Source organism: Pleuronectes platessa, chromosome 16, assembly GCF_947347685.1.
Source record: "Pleuronectes platessa chromosome 16, fPlePla1.1, whole genome shotgun sequence".
NCBI classification, from domain to species: Eukaryota; Metazoa; Chordata; class Actinopteri; order Pleuronectiformes; family Pleuronectidae; genus Pleuronectes; species Pleuronectes platessa.
The window spans coordinates 7510179-7530070 of NC_070641.1; the positions used below are offsets into that span (position 1 = coordinate 7510179).

A 19892-nucleotide genomic window follows, 5' to 3' on the forward strand; every position below is an offset into this window, starting at 1 on the left:
TGTCATGATTTCATCCTTTAAGAGTATTTACTTGCTCTGTTATATCCTCATGTAGCATCAATGAGCAAGTTCTCACTGTGGTTTTAAAACCATAAAACAGTAACATGCCTCCACAGATTGTATGGTGTCATTTTTGTCAACATTATCAGGAAGTTGAGTTACTGTAAAATGCTGCTGTGGATAAAGTAAAAAAAATATAAAGAAAATTTTGCACTCAATAAATAAGAATAAGAAGTTAATGTTGCTGACACCTCTAAGACAATGAAAACCTTCAGGCAGTGTGCAAACATGCCTCAACTTGCGAAGCTAAACCCGCCTGTGGTGAGACAAAAGGGGAAGGAGGAGGGGACATCCTCTGACCTGCAGGAGGGTTTCTTTGGGTGTAGCCAGAAGATTGACTGCAGCAGAGAGCTTCTGGAAGTACTCAGTCGCCAGGTCGCCTAGTCCGATGCTCTGATTCCAGTCCATCAGCAGGTCCAGGTTGGCCCGAATCTGAACACCTCGGGACCACTGGTAGAACCCAGCAACAGATCCTGAACAACAAAGTGCACCTAGTTTAGTCTTGAAATAGATACTTTTTGGGTTTTAAAGGGGTTCGGGGAAAAAAACAACGAACAAAAATTAGTTACAGCCTCTGTAACATTGGAGGGTTTAAATATTTTGTTCTCTACATATTTTATTTCTAAAACAAAGGGTTTTTCTTCATGCTAGTAGCTGCTGGTCATCCTCAACTTAGATTCTGATGATACGCTAAAAATAAAGATGGACAGTATATTTCCACTTCCACCCACTATCAAGAAATGACGTCAAAATATCCTTGATATGAACGCTGCCATCTTGCACTTTCAACTTTAAATGCATTTAGAATTTGTACAGTATTGATCGTGGAGTGGGATCAAAACACTTTGACTTCACTTTTGAAAACACATCTAGAAAGATTTCTGGGACAGGGAGTTTACCTCTCTCCATGAGAGCATTGAAAAGCGACGCGTTGATGAAGAAGAACAGGTAGGCGCAGATCTGCAATGAGATGTCAGGATGCACCTGGAAAGCTGTGAGAAGCTTCAACGCCTCCTTCAGCACTTCCATGATGCCACCGAGTCCGTCAGGCACTCGCAGCTGACCGCTCTCTGAGAAAGGGTTCCCATCCAGCAGGCCAGGCAGTGCTGAATACATGCTCTGTGGAGAGTGATTTGGTTTGGTTAAGACAAATAAGATGTTATGGAACATGAGAATCCAGCGGGGATGATGCTAATTCTGAGTGATATTGCTCATTAGTCTCAATTGATTTCTGATAGTATTAAGTAGAGTACAATAAAGTGAGTTACCTTGTGTAGTGTAGCTACGCAGAGAAAAATAATTAAATACTGAGTCACAGTGAGGAAAACATTCACTGAGTACACAGGAAACTTCACAGGAAAGCTTTTGTTTCACAGGACAAAGGTCAACTGTAGGAACATGAATGATTCTATATTAAAGTTACACTACTGCAGGTCTCACCCTAGGTACATGGAATTATTATAATACAGTATACTTTCACACAGAGTATTAAAATACAGCATCCTGGCTGGTACAATAATAATGGGGAACAGTCGAGTGATTGAAATGTGGGTGTGTCTGTGTATGTGTGTGTATTAAAAAGAGAAACATTACTGCTCAGCAAACAAATGCTTCCGAATCAGTTTTATTGAACATTCAGCTCCTTTCCAGCTCTCACACAGATCCGGCTCTTATCACGACTCCTTCTTCTGACACAGTTCGGCCATTGTTTCAGGTTCATGACATCACCGTGATTGTACACATACACACTCTCACTCACTCACCATGAGTAACATAATGACCTCAGACATACTGATAGAAGCCATAAAGTCGACAATGACCCTGCATGCCAGAGGCGACAGGTCGGCCGATAGTTTACAGCGAGGCTCAGCAGATCTACAGGTGCTGCTGTGCTCCGTTATCATGGAGTCAGACTGCAGCGGGACATTAAGTGGCTGAGGGTTTTATAAGAGGAAAGACTGAGAATGTATTTTAAAAAACATCTGCAGCTGCATTTATATCCCAGTTTAATTCTAATTTTAAATAAACTTTGCCCAAAGAAAAAGAAGAAGTGGAAAAAACCGCCTGTGTACATTACGAATATTCAGTCATAGGCCACAGGAAATTAACAGAAAGACCTTATACTTCCTCCCCTGCCTCCCCCCTGTTGGGTGTTCCTCTGATGACAGTTTGTCTTCCTTCGCAGGAAACAGGTTGCTGCCCATAGCGGCGAATCCTTCTCCTGTTTTTCTATCCAGTTACCACAAAACAAAACACAAGCATATACATATATATATGCAGGTGATACATATATGTTTGTGAGTAAGGGAGAAATTACAGTATATGTTAACTAAGCTGGAGCTGAGTGACTTATCAAGCTTAAATAGATCATACTTTAATGCTATGCCTCTGAAAAAGCCGCATAAGGAAACTCTATTTGACTGGAGGGCACTAAAGCTTTTTTCCCTCACTGTTTTGCTGCACAAGCAATGGAAAAATGAGCTTTTAAAACAACAGCATAGACTTTTCCTGCTTCCTTCCCTCCCTTCCTCAGGCCGTCACTGTGCAGGGTGGTGGTGTTTCTACAGACTCTGCTGTTACAAGTCTGTGCTATGACGTTGGCTTGACTTTACAGAAACCAGACGGCCTTTAATGAGCCACGTTAACGTGGGAAAAGTGCTTGAATCTAACCTGGAACCTGGTTTCCTGTTGGGCTGTAAAACAGAAGGGTTGACTATTGTCATTGACATGTGTCACAAAGAAAATCAAGACATACCAGACTTCGAAAAGTGTGTGTCCAGATGTAAGCGTGGCCTTTAAATGGCATAAATCATATCTGCAACCCAGATCAGCATCAGTATAGATAAGTAACGTTTCATAATTTTTTCTCCTGTGGTGTACCCCAGGGCTCTATCTTAGGTCCCATTTTCTTCATCATATGCTTCCTTTGGGGTCTGTATTTAAAGAATAAATGATGCAACACACATTTGTACTCCCCCTTGAAACTGAGTGAAACAAAAAGTCTTAAATCGTCTATTTATAGTAAAGGTGCTGTAATTCTGGACAGCCAACATTTTGCTACAGTTTGCTCTCTTTACAAGTGCCAGTGAAGCGTTTCCCACAGAATTAATTCAATGTAGGACATTTATGATACACAAGTAGGAAGGTGGCCCTCACGCACAAAAGATTCTGAGTTACGGGTACACGGACGAAAGACTGAAAGAGAAGTTATCATGTGACAACTTTACGGATGATAGCGCAAGCAAACACGTGGCAAAACAAACTGCAAATAGCCCTGCACAGAGCTATAAAATGCAAAAACAGAGCAAATCACAAAATTTGACATTGTTGTGGCAACCAAAAAAATGTGGTTATTACCAAATTATTCTGTTTACAATATTCAATAAACCACCATTCAGTAACCAGGAGGGACAGGATTGTCTCTGTTTATATTCCAGCTGGTGGAAAAGATACTGTGCTCACTATCTCACAGGCTTTTCCTGACTGAGAGTCTGTTTCCATTTTGTTTCTGTGTTTTCTTTCTGGAATTCATTCAATGGAAACAGAAAACGTGTTTACACAGTCCGACTTCCTGTTTCACATGTGACCGACACTCAAATTCTACAGGTCAAAAGGATGTGAAACGTGTTAGTTGTGCGACTTTTTGCTGTGCCTTGCATGTATACATGCAGCTTATGGAACATAATAAAGGAGATCCTTGATTAGAAGACGACCCCCGCAATCCTTTTTTTGCTAAAAAGACTTCATGAGGAAGGAAACACTTGTAAAACCTCCACAATCCAATACAGGCTCTCCCTTTCGGCTCATGAGGCTTTCAAAATAATTTTCTTTCACATTAAACAAACTTCTGTTATCATATGTCACAGCTGTGATTCTTTGGAAAGAGGTACTAAGATGCTGCATTTATTTCCTGCACTGCAGTAAACACGTGACACCAGCGTTCCGAAGATCCCGCAGGTTAACGTGGACGTGTGAGACTGACGTGCAAACTCCTTAAAAAAAGATATATATCTAAAAGACACCAACACTCTTTAAACCTAACTGCTTCAACTAGTATTACTGTCCTAGGGGGTCGTATGCCTCTTCCAACCAGTGCAGTTTTAGTCAACATACATCAATAAATCTTCAAGTGACAACTGGTCAAAATTCTCAATAGGCAGACTTGAAATATCACATTCAAGAGAACATTAAATGACATTTTTTGTGTTCACAAGAATGGGCTGGAGAGATTACCCGAAAACATACAAATTCTATGTTATACTGGTGTCCCATTGATGTGTGGCAGCCAACCTTTGTTAGATAGTAGACAGACTGCTGAAAGGTGAACATGATGACTTCCTCCACGACTGTCATGGCTTCCTCACAGGCTGTCCGAGTGGATGACATCTCAGAGTCCAACACACCTGGCCAAAAACAAAAGGAAATATTAATCTTAATAGTAGACCCAGACTGTAGGTCAAACACCTGTGATCTGGGCAGATGTTTTACCCACCTTCGCCCTCGTGGTCCTGCCTCCAGGGCAGCAGCTGAGGGACTTCATGCTGGATGAAGTGCAGCAGTTCAATGGAGTTGGCCATCCACAGCACCAGGGGCTGCAGACCTGGGATCAGCTCCTCTGTGCTGGGCAGCTGAAGATGATCAGACTCCCTGTCACCGGAGCTCCTGGTGTCAAAAAGACAGCCAGGTGTGAGATCAATGCTTGATCTGATCAATGTGAAATCTTAAAAGCAGTTGTACGTTTCACAGCCATGAACTGTTTTATCAGAGGATGAAATCTAGAAACAGTGATGATAGTTCATGTTTTTTGATCAACATTAATGCTTTCACATCCTGTTACAGACCAATACATGTACCATGACACTGAAGATGAGTTTGTTAGCCTTTGGTAACTTAACTCATATGCTGAGATGGACTAAATCTGATCCAAGCAGCATCGTCATCACAGAAAACTCTCAGATGCTTCTACTTTCCTTAGAGAAGACCCAGCGGAAAAATCTTCACAACCTGTATTCACACACAGACTCTAATTCCTCTTTTATTCAGATTGTAAAACTTAAGGATTTGAGTGTCATGTATAATCGCAGGCTGTGGCTGCTCATTGTAATGTATTTCTGGGACACTCTGAAAACACTTAGTAGTGTTTAAGTTGTCTACTCACTTTTCTGGCTGAATGGTTGCGAGTTCCTTTGTCTTCTCCTAACAGAGTGAACAAAAATATTGATTTCACGCAGTTGTTTACCAGTAAACTTCAATGTACATTCCACTCTGATGAGACATTTGATAGCTTCTTCATTCTTTCGGGATATGGGGCCGAAAACACACACATTCACACTTGCTATTCTCTTAAACAAAGGCAAGTTATCTGATGACAGAGAGAAAGAGCACAGTTCATCCTTACCCACATGATGAGCTGGATCTGACTGGCAATCCGGAGCAGCAGCTGCCTCAGGTGCGTCAGCTCGAACGCGGAGGCTGAGTGCTGGATGCAGAGGCTCAGCAGGAAAGCAGGAGTCAGCTTTGGTTCATTCCCACTGGGGTCCAATATTTCCAAAATCTCCTGTAGGACTCGTTCCTCCTGCTCCAGCTCGTAGCTTAGCAGAGCCTCCGTGCCCTCCAGGTCCCTCCAGCGAAGAGGCAAAGGCTTCCTCTGGAGCCTTTTCGTAGCGATGGGAGAGCCACACGAGAAACAAGAGGATGACGCTTTTGTATCAGAGTTTGGGCAGAGTCTTGTCATCCAAGGAGGCGTCTGGAGGGATCCAGGTGAGCTGGTAGGATCCTTGAACATGAACAGGTAGTGTTTTCCCAAACCCACCAGGTCCCCGGGGTTCAGTTCCACCTCCTCTTTAAGTAGAAAACCATTCCTGGTCACAGGAGCACCGTGGAGGGGCTTCAGCATTGTCAATGTCTTTCTGTGCTCCCCAGTGGAGGTTTGGTTGTGAGAGTCCAAGCGTCTGACACAGCAGTGTTGAGGCAACACATCAGGAGCAAAGAGAAGGATGTCGACCTTTAGCCTCTCCTCATCCTCACCATTACTGTGCTCCCTGCAGCAGCCGAAGATGGTGGTCGTCCCACTCATCAGGTAGATGACAAAATCCTGCAAGAAGATTGTTTTTAATTCATATATATTTCACTTTCTTTAATTATGTTTTATGACAAATAAATCATAAAAAGTATCAGAACACTTTGGTTATTCTTTGATATTTCTTTAAGAACGAGAAAATCATGTGCAGGATTGCTCGGCCTTGGCAGGTATGAGCCTTACTGAATATCATTCAGATTTTCTCAATTAACCATTTGGTCTATAAAACATTAAACAATCAAATCACATGATGACATTAGACAGCAGCAGGTGACATTACTAAGTCTGTTGTATTTTCTGACCAACTCATCAACACCTTAAAATAATGTGCAAGAATGTACTGGAATGAAAGCAATAAAATATCACATTTAAATACAGTAAGCTGTATATATCAATTGTTGCCAGTTGGCTTGAAAAATAATTTAAAACAAATCACAGATTATTAAAATAGTTGGTTAATCAAATTATTGAATGACTTGTTTTCTATTGCGGATTTATCTGCCATTTAATCTTCTTTTAATTGATTAAGGACCATATGTTAGTGATGGCAATTGTTAGATATATAACATATAAAATATAATATTTTCCTAGAGTCCAAGTGACATTTTCCAGACACTCTTTATTTTAATCTAAAAACCAGAAATATTTAATATAATAAAGAAGAATCAAAAGACACATTAAAGATGCTGTTATTCTCTAATTTAAATGTTGCTACTTACAATATAAATAATAATTCCATTATTCAAATAGTTGCAGGTATACATTTTCTGATCACCAAATCTTTTAAAATCTCATTCAAGCCTGTGTAGGATGGGACTGACTTCCTTGTGTAACATTTTGGAAATGAACCAGCCGCGTGCATGTGAACATCAGTGGGAGCAGGTGGTGTTAAGCACCGCCTGCACAGGCAGCATGCGGTGAGACAGGAATGGAAGGGCTTAAGAGTGGGACGTCGGTGATGTCCGTGACCTGAGGGTCACTGCAGTAAGACTATTAGTCAGGCGATGATACTGTCAACTAAGCTGCTCAGACCCAACCAGCCTGTGGAGCCGGTGGTCAGGAACATACCAGCAGCCTGAATGTGAAGGTAGAGTCTCCACATAGTTTGTTATTTCTGACATGCAGAGGTGGATAATAAAATCTCAATGCAAGACAGCAAATATTAGTATAAAGTCCCATTAATCTCCTTGGTGTCCATTTTTATGTAAAACAACCCTATAGAACATTTTACAAACTCAGTTTTTATAATATCATGAAATAATTGACATTTATTTGCATGTTTCATAAACTTAATGATTAGTCGGAAAAAATTGATTAATAGGAAAAAACAATAACTGATTGCATCCCCATGCATTGTATTATATTGGCCCAATCAATCTGTCATGAAACAGTCTCTGAAGCAAACTTTTGAAGCTCTGAATACACAAAAACTTTTATTTCCTGTTTTGTGACCACTGTTGTGCAGCAAACCTGCCTGTTCATCTGCTTTCCCTCTGCGTTGACCTGCTGCTACAAAGCAAGATTTCGCCTGCTCTGCTCATACAGTTGTTCTGCAAACTCAGCATTTACTAAACAACGTTGCGAGAGAGCATTTCCTTTTCCTGGTAATGAGTGGAGCCAAAGCCACAGCCTCACACTGGTTTTACTGAGAAAAACGAGCTGTGGAAACAAATTGCAGCTCACATCCACAGGGACGAGAGATTGAGGTGATATTTTTGTTTTTAAATGAGGCATATTTTCTAACCCTGGTATGTAGATTACAGCACAGAACCCCAGTTTAAGTGGCCTCCTCCCCCACAAACACAACCCCAACAGACTGTGTTTACACAGCGTACTCTAAGAATAGCTCCTGTTGCTTATCCACCTCTCTGGTGTGTCTTTAATCAGGGTTATCTCATTCTTTTTAACGTCCTGTGCAGGTTTCCTTCTGCCTGAATGGTGAACACTCCGTTCCTTGTTCCTCGTCCTTTCACTGGGACATCATGACATACATCCCGTCCTGCCTGGAAGTCACTTTTCTTTCCGTTTTGTGGATCCAGTTGAGCTGTGAACATGCTCACACCCTGTTGTGTCTTTCACCCCTTGTCACCCTTTAAGCTTGTGTTTGCCTCCGCCAGCCCACACACTGCCAAGACACAATCAAAGGCCTTGGGTGGTCTTAAGTGACGTCATTATAACAGCTATTTGAATTAGAAGTTCTCCCCTTACACTAAGAATTTACTCTAGGATAACTAAGGATAAGTGGACAACTCATTCATTTTAAATATATAATATAATAATATAGATTAGTTTCATTCTCAGTAAACACTGATGGTCAATTGCTTTCTTGAGACTTAATTTACAAAAAGGTATATTTATATATAAATATAGATATAGAATCAAAATTGTTGTCAATTAAATTGAATTATTATTGGAAGTATTGTGCATTTCAGGTTACTATACAGACGATTATGCTGCAGTCTTCATACATGTAGAAAATATTTTATTAGCGCCTTTACGAGCAGCCACAACAATCAGAATAAGTCTGTTCCTCCAATTTTTACGATTCTTTGTTAAATGGGAATTTTCCATCTCTGTAAATTTGCTAGCTAGTAATTAGTAATTTTCATTAATACCCTTCCTCTCTGTCTCACCTGTCTGTGGCTGTAGCCCTGCAGCAGGAGGAAGTACGGGAAGTCAAAGGGGGGGTGAATGGAGTACTGGGTGGTGTTGTCGTCACTGCTCTCGGTCTCCTCCTTCTCCATACCGAGTCGTAGCACCTCCTTGTCGGCCTCGGCCTCAGGATCCTCCCTGAGCGCACTCTGCTGGGCCCGGCTGGCCTCTTTCCCCATTGCAGACAGATCCATCTCACTCAGGCTCCTCCAGATCCCGAGTCTATCCACATCATCTCCGCTGCCATCCACAAACAGAGAGGTCACTCTGGAGCGGCTCTTCTGCAGCTTACGAGCCTGAGCGTTGATGCCTGGGTTGACGAGAGGACAGCATGTTATGACCATGATGACCTCTCTGAGTGATGCCTCTTACAAATCTGTTCTCTACGTTCCACAATTTAAAATTAACAGTTTCTTATATTTTAAACTGAGGGACCTCCTCCATAGAGTTGAAGATGGAGCTGATAAGTATGTGCTGCAAGGTAGGGGAGAGCGGGGTAATGTGGGACATCGGGTAATGTGAGATACCCCCTGTATCTAGGCAATGGAACACATTTGTGGTCATTTGACCATTATGCTTTCAAGCCCCTCCCATTCCCCCCTTGCCATGAAGGAGAAGTCGGTGCTGGTGCTGTGGAAAGTTAGCCTGGATGCCAGACGAACTTAGCCCGGCCCACAACATTTTTGGTCGGGCAGTTCGCATTCTGACTAGAATTGAGAGTCTGACAACGTCAGGCTAGTGGAAAGTATGTTTTTTCACAAAAATTGTTTTTTGCATGTAAAAGTAAATTTTCTTGCTTTGAACTTTATCAACTGTTGTGTCAAAACAAATTGAATCGGGTAAAAAAAATTATATCATACATGTTGATGAACTTCCAACATATAAAACCATGTGATTGATGCTAGCTGAAGATTAGCCTGAATTGCTAAGAGATGTTGTTTTTTCCAAAACGGTGGCTTCGGGGTAAAGTGGGACAAATGCTGTGGGGTAAAGTGGGACACTGTCTCATTTTACCCCACCATGAAGCACAAGTTAAGTTTAGTCTTAAACATATTTTTGTGTTATATTACATTATATATGTTTTATTTTTAATGTCATAAACATTGTAGAAAAGCCATCATGCCAAGAAACTCTACATCAGGAAGACAACCTGGGGCCAAATACCCCTCGCATAGATGGAGAGTGCAGCCGCTGAGGTCAGGCAAGGAAAGAAGTCCTTAAGAGAAGCTGGAAGGGATAGAAATATTGATAAGACAACCCTCAAAAGATTCATAAAGAAAAAGAGAAAGGGAAAATAAAATCAGTAGCCTGGGGTGCAGTAGCTGAGGCAAAGAGAATATTCCCAGATGAGATGAAGGAGGAGCTTGCCAAACACTTGAAACAACTAGCTGACCAGTTCCATGGCCTTGCTCCAGTTAAGTGCCGTGAACCGGCATTTGATCGAAGAGAAAAACAATATCCCTGTCCCTGCCAATTGGACAGAGAAACAATGTGCAGGTAAGCTAGGGTGTGCAAGAGATCACATGAATCATAATAATCATAAATGTGCTTAATTGACCAATCCCCACTATTCTGTTACTAGTCCGATATTAGTCTAGCTGTCGGGATTTTAACTATTACAACATGTGTTGTTATGGTAGTTTTAAAGTGGAAAAAGTAAGTGGACCACTTTACCCCGTGGCTGGGGTAAAGTGGGACACAAGACCACTTTTTTTATAACAATCTTATTTTCACTGCCCTTTGTCCTGAAGACATTCTGGTCATTTCCATTTCTAGAAAACATCCTGAATTAATGGAAAATGTGTAAATTTTACTGATATATAATTTTAGCTCGCCTAGATGGGAGCAAATGTAAAAAAAATTCCACATTACCCCGCTCTCCTAGCCTGACGTTGTCAGACTCACAATTCTAGTCAGAATGTGAGTCTGAGACCGCTCCATTGGGCTGTGATTATGGGGCGTGTTTCAACTGACCAGGAAGTAAAATTCCTCTTCGCTCAATTGGATAGACCTACAACCAATCAGAGCAATGTAGTATGTGACGTATGCTAAGCAACGCATTGTGAGTTATTTACTAACGCCGGGTTCACACCGGACGCTTCAGCGCAGCGCCAAGCCTTAAATAACAGCTGGCTCCCATCCACTCCCATGTTAAAACTTTGTGCCGGTCACACCGGAGGCTGAAGCACCGCGAGGCAGCCTTGGCGCAGCGTGTTGCTTCAGCCTCCGGTGTGACTGGCACAAAGCCGTGCAGCGATCTACTGGTGCGTGATATTATTAGCGCTGCCGGCGGTTCAGCGTCGCTTCAGTGTCCGTTGTGAACAGCCAAGCGCCGGGGCGATAGGGATTAGCGCGGTGCTTTGGCGTCGCCTCCACGTTCTGTGTTCCTCTTTCAAAATGAATGCGCTGTCGATATCTTCTAAAACAGACTCACTGGCAGCATCTACACATCTCAGCTCGCCAGCGGCAGGCATGTTTGTTGAAAACGAATTCAACCCGAGGGCACTGTGATGACGTGGTTGATTACGTTACCGTTAATCATCTGTCAATCATCGTATAAAGCCAGCCCTGACAATCTGATTGGCCCGGTCGGGCCATAATTTTTTCCCAATGGAGCGACTCCAGACCGAACTGCCCGACCAAAAATGTTGTGGGCGGGGCTAAGTTCGTCTGGGATCCAGGCTACCGCTCTCCCCTACTGCAAAAAAGTAAAGCCAATATCTAATTCTGAATACTTATTGGAGTAAAACCATCAACATTTTAACAAATTAAAAAAAAAAATATTGAAGCTGAAGCCCAAAGCATTACTCGCTTCCTCAATGGCCACTGTAAAGAAAATTTGAAACATAAATTTTTTTATCTAACCAATTAATGTGTATTTTATATTACTGAAACACTGAGACAATCTTTTATCCTTTCTCATTAAGATATTTTCTTTTGACAACCAATCCATGTTATCTACCTGTTGTCACAGTGTTTGATGACTAATGTCTGAGAAGACAAGAGCAAAACAAAACCAAAAAAACTGAAAAAGGCCCTAGATGTAGACAAAATACTGAAAAAGATTTACCAATTATATTATCTCAGAAAAGCACATTTCACAATCTGCCCTTCTGTTGCTGAGTCATGGAGCTGAGTTGCAGCCAGTTAAGTGATTGTGAAGAACATTATGATGTCACGGTGAAGTTGACCCTTGACCTTTTTGACATAAAATGTCACCACCTGATTTTGGCCTTTGAGGAAAATGGGACGGACGGACAATTGGAAAACCGGATGAGATAAAACCTCAGGCCACAGCAGTTGTCAGCACGGACCCATAGACATTCACATGATGACCAAAAATGACCCCAAAATCGAACATGACCCGAACACCATCGTTCAGAGCACTGGCACCAAGTCAAATGCAACACAAGCAGAGGAAAGAGAGGAAATGTGTGGGGAAAGTGAGATGTGGCCACCTCTGTCTGATACCAACAGCCACTGTGTCGGCCACTGACGTAACACAAACACTGTTCAGCTCATTTGGAGCCATTAAGCACCGTGGAATGTCCACAGAGCCCGACTTCACACCGCAGCGCTGCCGCTCTTATCAGCTGTGGAAATGGGTGTTTTCCATATTATTCAGCACTCGGGTGATGCACCGGGCGGAGGGCCTAGAAAACCAGCGGAGGTAAAGGGCAGCCCCCCCCCCCCCATCCATCCACAGGCCAGTGACAGGAGAAGGAAAAGGAGGGAAACCTTTGAACACAGATACTCTTCAAATCATTTTATCTCAATGTTTGTCTATCAATTAAATTTGTTCTACAGTATCTACAGTAACTCTTAGCAAAAAAGTGAATAAGTGAATTTGTTTAAATGTGTAATTAACAAATTATGTTGAGTGTGCAACAGAGCTCTGATTTGAGTTTCGCTGTTTTCAGGTAGCTGTGATCTGGAGGATGCTCCATTGTATTAGCAGTACCAAGACAAATATTTAATGAAAGCTAGTATCAGCTGAGCAGCAGATCGGTCGACTGCAAGAGGAGAACCACACCGAACGTGCTAAAGTCAACGGGGGTGCATGCATCAGTGTGCAGGAAGTGAGCTGTGATAGAAAGAATAACACAACAGTGAGGGGTCCACTTTCTGGCAGCTACAAGCTCAGTTGGAAGGGCTGCTTCACGGGGCCACGATGGGTCCTTCCAATAAAACAAAGATAAGAGTGGGGACGCGCTGACCTCCTCTATCCCTCAGCGCAGCTTTTGTTTTCCTCCTGACCTCTCTCACATGCCTGCCATGTCCCCTGGTCTGGCTGGTGATAAGCGGGACAATGAGGGCTGATAGCCTGCAATAAGAGACCAGGATAAAGCCCCCCCCATGCCACCGCTGCAGAGACTGAGTGACTGATTACCCCGGGCAGGAGGACGTCAGGGTCCGGGCTTGTAGCCACGTCACTTAAATGTATCAGATTTGTGTTTTTAAAAGAAGAAACCTGGTCCTACAGTATGAAGGTGCCAGCAGACGCATGTACCTGCTGTGACTGTGTCTCTGTCCTTCAAGCTTTGCTCTTCGACACTCGCTCTCAGCTGGATCTCAAAACGCCTGGAGAAACCTTCCTTGGGTTTCCAAAGCGACTGCAGCATCAGGGGCTTCTCGTTGTCCCCGACTATACGAAAACACTCCCTCTTCCAGTGGTTATCTGCGTCCGTCTGGCCAATCACGTCGCAGAGAACATAGTCAGTGGGGTCTTCTTTTTCCAGACAGTACCTGAACAAAGTAGAAAAACTTTCAGGAGGACTATGGGATGTAATAGAAGATAAAATGTATTTTTTGGCCAGAAAGACTCTTGTACTTTACCTCCAAGCTTTTTACTGAAATATCTAAAAAACAATAGGATATATCACCATGAAAATGTGTACATTCATTCAGGGTCCCCAGAAGAAATCCCTTTGTTTTTGAATAACTCATGAATTATCAATCAGGAAAAAACACTCCTGATGTCAATGTGGCATCTCCACATTTTCAAACATTCAAAAAAAATATATATTATTTTCAAAATTGGGAGATTTGAATTGATTCAGTTCATACAGAATCCGTTCAGGTCAAACTGATTCTGGATCCCAGTGGAGTTTATCTTGTTACAGCACCATGTGAAATCTAAAATATCCCTCAGATTGATGATTTAACAGTGAGAGCTCTCACCTCTCCAGGGCCTCCTTCACCAGTTCCTTTGCATTGGACTGAGTGGTGGCCAGCACGCTCTTGTAGTTGGTCCCCTGACAGATGTCACTGCCAAAGATCTTCAGGATGCCAGGGACAGACATTTGGCTGGACAGCTCAGCTGGGTCGTCTGCAGCCGGGCGATCTCCGCCAAGGCTCCCGCTGCACTGTGCCTGGTCACGGCGTCCACTGTCCCGCAGGTTGGGGCTGTAGTTAAAAACAGATGAAAGCCTGTTGTTGTGGCGGCGGATTTTACTCTTGGCCGGCTGCCGGACACCGACACTCTCTGTGGAGGGCACAGTGTTGTCTGAGGTGTTGGACCTGACACAGAACAGAGAGGAGAGGGAACACTTTTAAGTGGAAATCCTTAAATAAACACAATGATATACACAGCGCGCCTGTGCATGCAGCGAAAGTGTCGGTTCTGTACATCCAGACTGACCATACCCTCAAAAATAGTCAAGTATCTTCCTGAAGACAGTGACTTAAAGCTTCAACAATTATCTCTCATTATCAATATTTCTTGTATATTGCCTGTTATACATCAGAAAACACCAAGCAACAGTCCAAACATTATCCGTTTAGACTAAATAAAAGCAGCCAGTTTTAATCTGATCAATGAAGTATCATTGCCAAGTATACACAATCACTTTTTCCCAAAACTATTCATCAGGGTTGCAATTAACAATAATATTTGGATTAATCAACTACTACTTTTACCATGAATCAATTAATCATTTGACCAATAAATTGTAAAAAGACCTGAAGTTTTTCACCAGGAAAGTCCTATTAAGATGTAATATCTATTCTGCCAGTGAGCCCTGGTCAAGATGAGCAACAATTAAGTTAAGAAGTTTAGAACATATATACAAGTAGGAACAAATAACACACACAAAACATACAGAAACAAATAGAAAATACATTAAAACATATAGGAATAACAAAAGGAAGCTGTTTAAAGTACTGACACTGATCTATGAAAACTTAGAGGGTAATGTGTCTAAGTAAAATGTTTGCATGAGCTCAGTGTCGGTTTAATATCAAGATATGACAAAGTAAACATCAAATGCTCACATTTGAAAAGCTGAAACTAGGCCTGGAGGAAATGGCCCAAAATGATATCAAGGTAAAAAATATTCCTACTAGTATCACAATAAATATCACATTATTATGTATTTTTTGGTTTAAAGACCGAGTTTTACTCCTATGAGTGAAGGTCGTGGTTAACTCAATGAACTTGACAAACAGCTAATTAAAACTCCTCACTTAGACAGTTAGCATAACATTTATATATATTGCACCTGTGTTGGTGATATTATTTCATCACCTATCCCTTCTATAAAACATTCAAACATCAGCCACAGCTCAAGATGATATAGTTAAATTGTTTAGGGTTAACTAGAATATGTTCAGCTACGGAAACAACTGAAACGATCAATCAATTAGAAATATTGTCACTGGTTAATCGACTTCTGGTTGCAGCTTTACTTTATGGTCAGAGCATCATACATTTTAGACCCTGATATGTTTTCACTTTAAAATGTTATTTCCAATACTAAAAAGTGCAGTTTTCATCTCTGAAATGTGGAGATTTCAAAGTAGAAAGCACCTCACAGTTCCGATATAATTGACCAAATCTTAAAAGTAAAGGCCGGATGATATAGAAATGTCCGTATAAGTAGATAAAGTTAATTATCACCATATGAGTCACATTATATTGTCCCTTTCATCTTAAGACTTATTTAAACCTCGGTCTCACCCAAGAAACAGCTAAAAACACTGAACTCTGAGGTAAATGTAGGTTATAGCAGGAGTTTATATTCAGTGTTGAAAATGACCGAAATGACGAATAGATGATCATATCTGACCACATCTTACGACTACAATACACTGTGTTTTCACGGTGTTTATCCGGTGCCAGTAGAAAGCAGATGTATGTGTTAAAACAGAGAGAAACCCTCAGACTTACTGCACAGACCCATTGCTGGGTTTCCTGCCCAGCTTGGCCAGTCGTCTCTTCGGGGAGCGGATGAGTAAGCCCACAGGGTTCAGGGCTTGTTTATTGACGTGGCTGCTTCTCTCCTCTGAAATCATGTTGCTTTCCAGTCTCACACAAACACATGAACACAGCTCACATTCGCGGAATTTAGCCTTGATCGCCGTTAGCTAGCGGTGTGAAGTCATGAGAACTTCCCGGGATGGGAAGAGTCCACCTCCAGAGGAAAAAGCAATATCCAGATTCACAACAAAGTGCGTAAGTACTCCAATTGTGTCTCCATGTCCATTCGAGAAGAGAATAGAAGGAAGACGTTACATGTGTTGGTGAAGTTTTGAAAGGAGCTAGTTTAACCTCACATTCCCTCACAGGTCGGTTGGTTTAAACTCCCGCAACAGTATTCCTGGAGGTAAAATCCAAACTTAGATTAATGTTCGGAGGAAGAGGAGGCAGAGGAGACATGTTCTCCCACCGCGAGTTCCCTCCTGGCCGAGAAAACAAACAGACAAACAAACAATCGTCCCGCTCCGTTATTTACATGTGAAGAAGTAAACCGGTGAGGTCCGTTATCTCAGGGAGCGCGAGCGGACTGAATGAAAGAACCTGCTCGCGAGCTGCTACTACAGCTGACGTCACTGCGGCTTCACGCGCGTGGTCAGTGAAGAGGCGGGACGACGCACACACACACACACACACACACACACACACACACAGCCATACACACGTCCACGGGCAGAGGGCCCAGGGCCGGGACAAAACTTTCTGGGGCCCCTAAAGCAGCTGACAAACACATCCAGAAATACAATTTTCTGTCCCATCGAGTGAATAAAATGATAAAGTCCATGTTCAGTCAATGTTGAAACAGCACATTCCCACAACCTGTGTCTCAATTCAGGGGCCCTTCGGAGGACGCAGTTTACCCTGCCCACAAAGACCGCCTCCTAGTGCGAAATGACATGTCTACAGAGGATTTCCGCTCATCCCGTCATCATTGATGTTTTAATGTCCCATGTTTTTTTTGTTTTTTTTGGAGCCGTTGGAGCCTGTTGGAGCCCTCATTTCTCCGGTATGAAAAGATACATTTGAAGGAGCCCTCGAAATGTGATGGCCCAGTCGTGCAGATGTGACACAATCAATCTTCAAACTCAGCCTTTGAAGGATGCTTCACCTGAATTGAGACAGAGCTGTGGACTGTAAATAAGCCACACGACATGGTAGCTACCCAAAAGTGAAGCCAAATAATCTGGATTGCCCCCTAGTGGCTTGCTGCACTATAGGTCATAAACCCCACCTCTTCAGGTTTGTCAATCGGAAATTGATATTTTCCATTTGTTGGTCTCCAGTAGGCCACAGAAGGACATTCAAGAGTGGGCAAAAGCTGCAGGTTTCAAGCAAGTCAAAACAGTACAACACAAAATCAGATTTTATGACCACTGCAGTTCTGAAAGCTGGAGGAAAACTTATCTTAAAAGGCTATTTGGCATTTGTTAGCCTAATTAAAACATTGTTATTTTACAAATCAGGTGACAGTCACAGCTGGTCTTTTGCAGATTGTGTCCCAAAGTTTCGGGACATGGACTCCTCCAAGGAAAAGAAAACTGTTGTGGCCTGATTCTGAAATGTGACAAATGAGCCAAGCTCCACCTAACTTGGGAAGAACATTGTGCCAAGGATATGGAGTACACATTTACCAGAGGAAGAAGCAACTTGTTTCAGTGAAAAATGATCTAGAAGATATCTGTAGCATTTGCTGTTAATTTAAATTTTGCCGTCTAACTTTGTTTATGTTGTTTCTGGGCAGAATCCCATTAAAGTGTTAAAGTGCCAGGATGTCACAAAACACGTGAAATGTTTCAGTATGATTTGATGGACAGTTATGGCATTAAAACAAAAAAGTATTTTTTTTAAGAATTTCTTTATATTGTATTTAGCCATTTGGAATTTCCTTTTTTTTTACCAATGCATGTAGATGGGGGACATCCTGTATATGTTCATGAATGTTAATCACTGAGTAAATAGATGATTAAAACATATTAACATTTTCTTTTTTAAACTCATGAATCTAAAGAGCCATTAATCCTTATCGATTGCATAGGCTCCGAGTGCTATAAATTAAATTTCATTAGTAGAATCAATTCCTATCTACACAGAAGATGATTGATAATCGCATGAAGTGAAAAATGTAAAGAATGAAATCAATAAAATAAATTTAATATGCTGTTCTGAAGTTTGTAGCCATCATTTTTTCATTGCGATGTTCGTAATATATTTCAAAACATGATCTGCAAACTAATGTAAAATCGATTGGGGTTTATTTGTACATGTTTGGAGCAAGAGCGCTATCTAGTGGCATTAACCCTGAATCACACAAGTCTACAGATTACATTAATGGGAAAAAACTTGTGTAGCAGCATATATGAAATGCTGACAGTCTAATTTACAGTAGAAACTTAGAGCTACTATGTTAATATTGTACTATTTTGCAGATTTTTTATGATAACAATTTGAAGTAACAAAGTCATTGTGATGGATGAAGATTTTTTTTATCAAATGTAAATGTTGTATTTTTCCTTCCAGAATATTTGTCAAAAAGCTGTTCATTGAATCATGTGTTTTACAGTTTTGAAATTCAAGTATTTACATTTAATGCATACAATTTATCAGATGTCGACACTTTTCATATTAGTAGTACCGCTACATAGCTGAATGATTAAAAAGCAAACACATTATGTACCAGCTTCTCAAATGTGAGAACATGTTGCCTGTTTTAAGTCTATTAAGTCTAAATAATCAATAATGACAACACTGTTTGTATTAACTGTATATTCAAACAGCAAAATCCTCCCTGAAATTTAAATGAAGCAGTAAAAATAGCAGCAAGACCAAGACAGAGTGTGCACTCTGTCAGCATTGCCTCTGAAAACTGGATGAGTTTTTCATGTTAAGAAAATATACAAAAAATATATATATCTGCTCACTACTACATTATAAAACCAACTGAGGCACTTCACAGACCATAGTTAAGTCTCAGTTACACACACACATACACAATTGTGTCGTTTTTGTGGTATTGAGTAACAGGGTTTGAGGCGGATGTGAGTTAGCTCTACCTGCAGCTGCTGCTGTGCACAGCAAGTGGTTTAGAGATTGTGAGATTCAGGTCAGACACGCATCACGACACGATTCTGCAAACAGCCTGTTTCTGCTACTTGGCTCTGACACGCTGCACAGCTCCGGATCCACTCAGTCTGCTGATCATCAGTCACATGTGAACGATTTTTTTCTGTCATGCTACAAAGGTTTTATGTAAAGAGTGTAACTTCTCTAGAAGAAAGGTGAACAATCTGAATGTTTGGTTTGGTTCAGTTTTCCTGCCATGAAGCAATCTACCCCAAAAAAGCCAAGTGAAATAATAATAACAATTATAATAATATAGATTTTTTATTTTTGTGTGGACAACACAAAAAATTATATGAATAAAAAGGCTGGTCAACTGTGACCTCCAGTTGGAAAACCACAGGAGTTTAAATAGACAATATAAAAGTACTAGTATATATAAATATAAAACAAATAAAACCTGAAGATATTAATTGATATTTTGGTTTCATGGTGAATATTCTTAAATAGATTTGTATGCAATCTAATTATCTAGAGATACTTACCAAATCAAAAGTGAGTTACACAACATTTTTAAGACTATGTGGTAAACATGATCTGTATACATGATAGGGCCTCAAGAGAACTGTTAGTTAAAGTGCAGATACTATGTTTTTCTTTCTGATTAGAAGTTAATTTTTCATACTTTTATTTGTATATTGTCTATTTGATTAATGTGGACAGTTCAACCTCTTGCCCATATGCCCATCTGTCTCTTTCTCTATTGTTGGTCTTGAAGTGCCAAACTAA

General features: G+C 41.2%; 1 protein-coding gene across 1 annotated transcript in view; it reads right to left on the reverse strand.

Moving 5' to 3' along the window:
• radil2a (Ras association and DIL domains 2a) overlaps nt 1-16608 on the reverse strand; it is a 32906-nt gene extending 16298 nt beyond the window's left edge. The window contains exons 1-10 of the mRNA XM_053443555.1: nt 15960-16608; nt 13973-14311; nt 13302-13537; nt 8773-9101; nt 5459-6154; nt 5219-5256; nt 4553-4722; nt 4351-4463; nt 960-1179; nt 361-533 (exon numbers count right to left, since the gene is read on the reverse strand). Of these exons, the coding sequence (XP_053299530.1) occupies nt 361-533; nt 960-1179; nt 4351-4463; nt 4553-4722; nt 5219-5256; nt 5459-6154; nt 8773-9101; nt 13302-13537; nt 13973-14311; nt 15960-16084 (2439 nt within the window). The 5' untranslated portion in view covers nt 16085-16608. The remainder of the gene's footprint in view (nt 1-360; nt 534-959; nt 1180-4350; nt 4464-4552; nt 4723-5218; nt 5257-5458; nt 6155-8772; nt 9102-13301; nt 13538-13972; nt 14312-15959) is intronic.
• Between the last annotated feature and the right edge of the window lie 3284 nt (nt 16609-19892).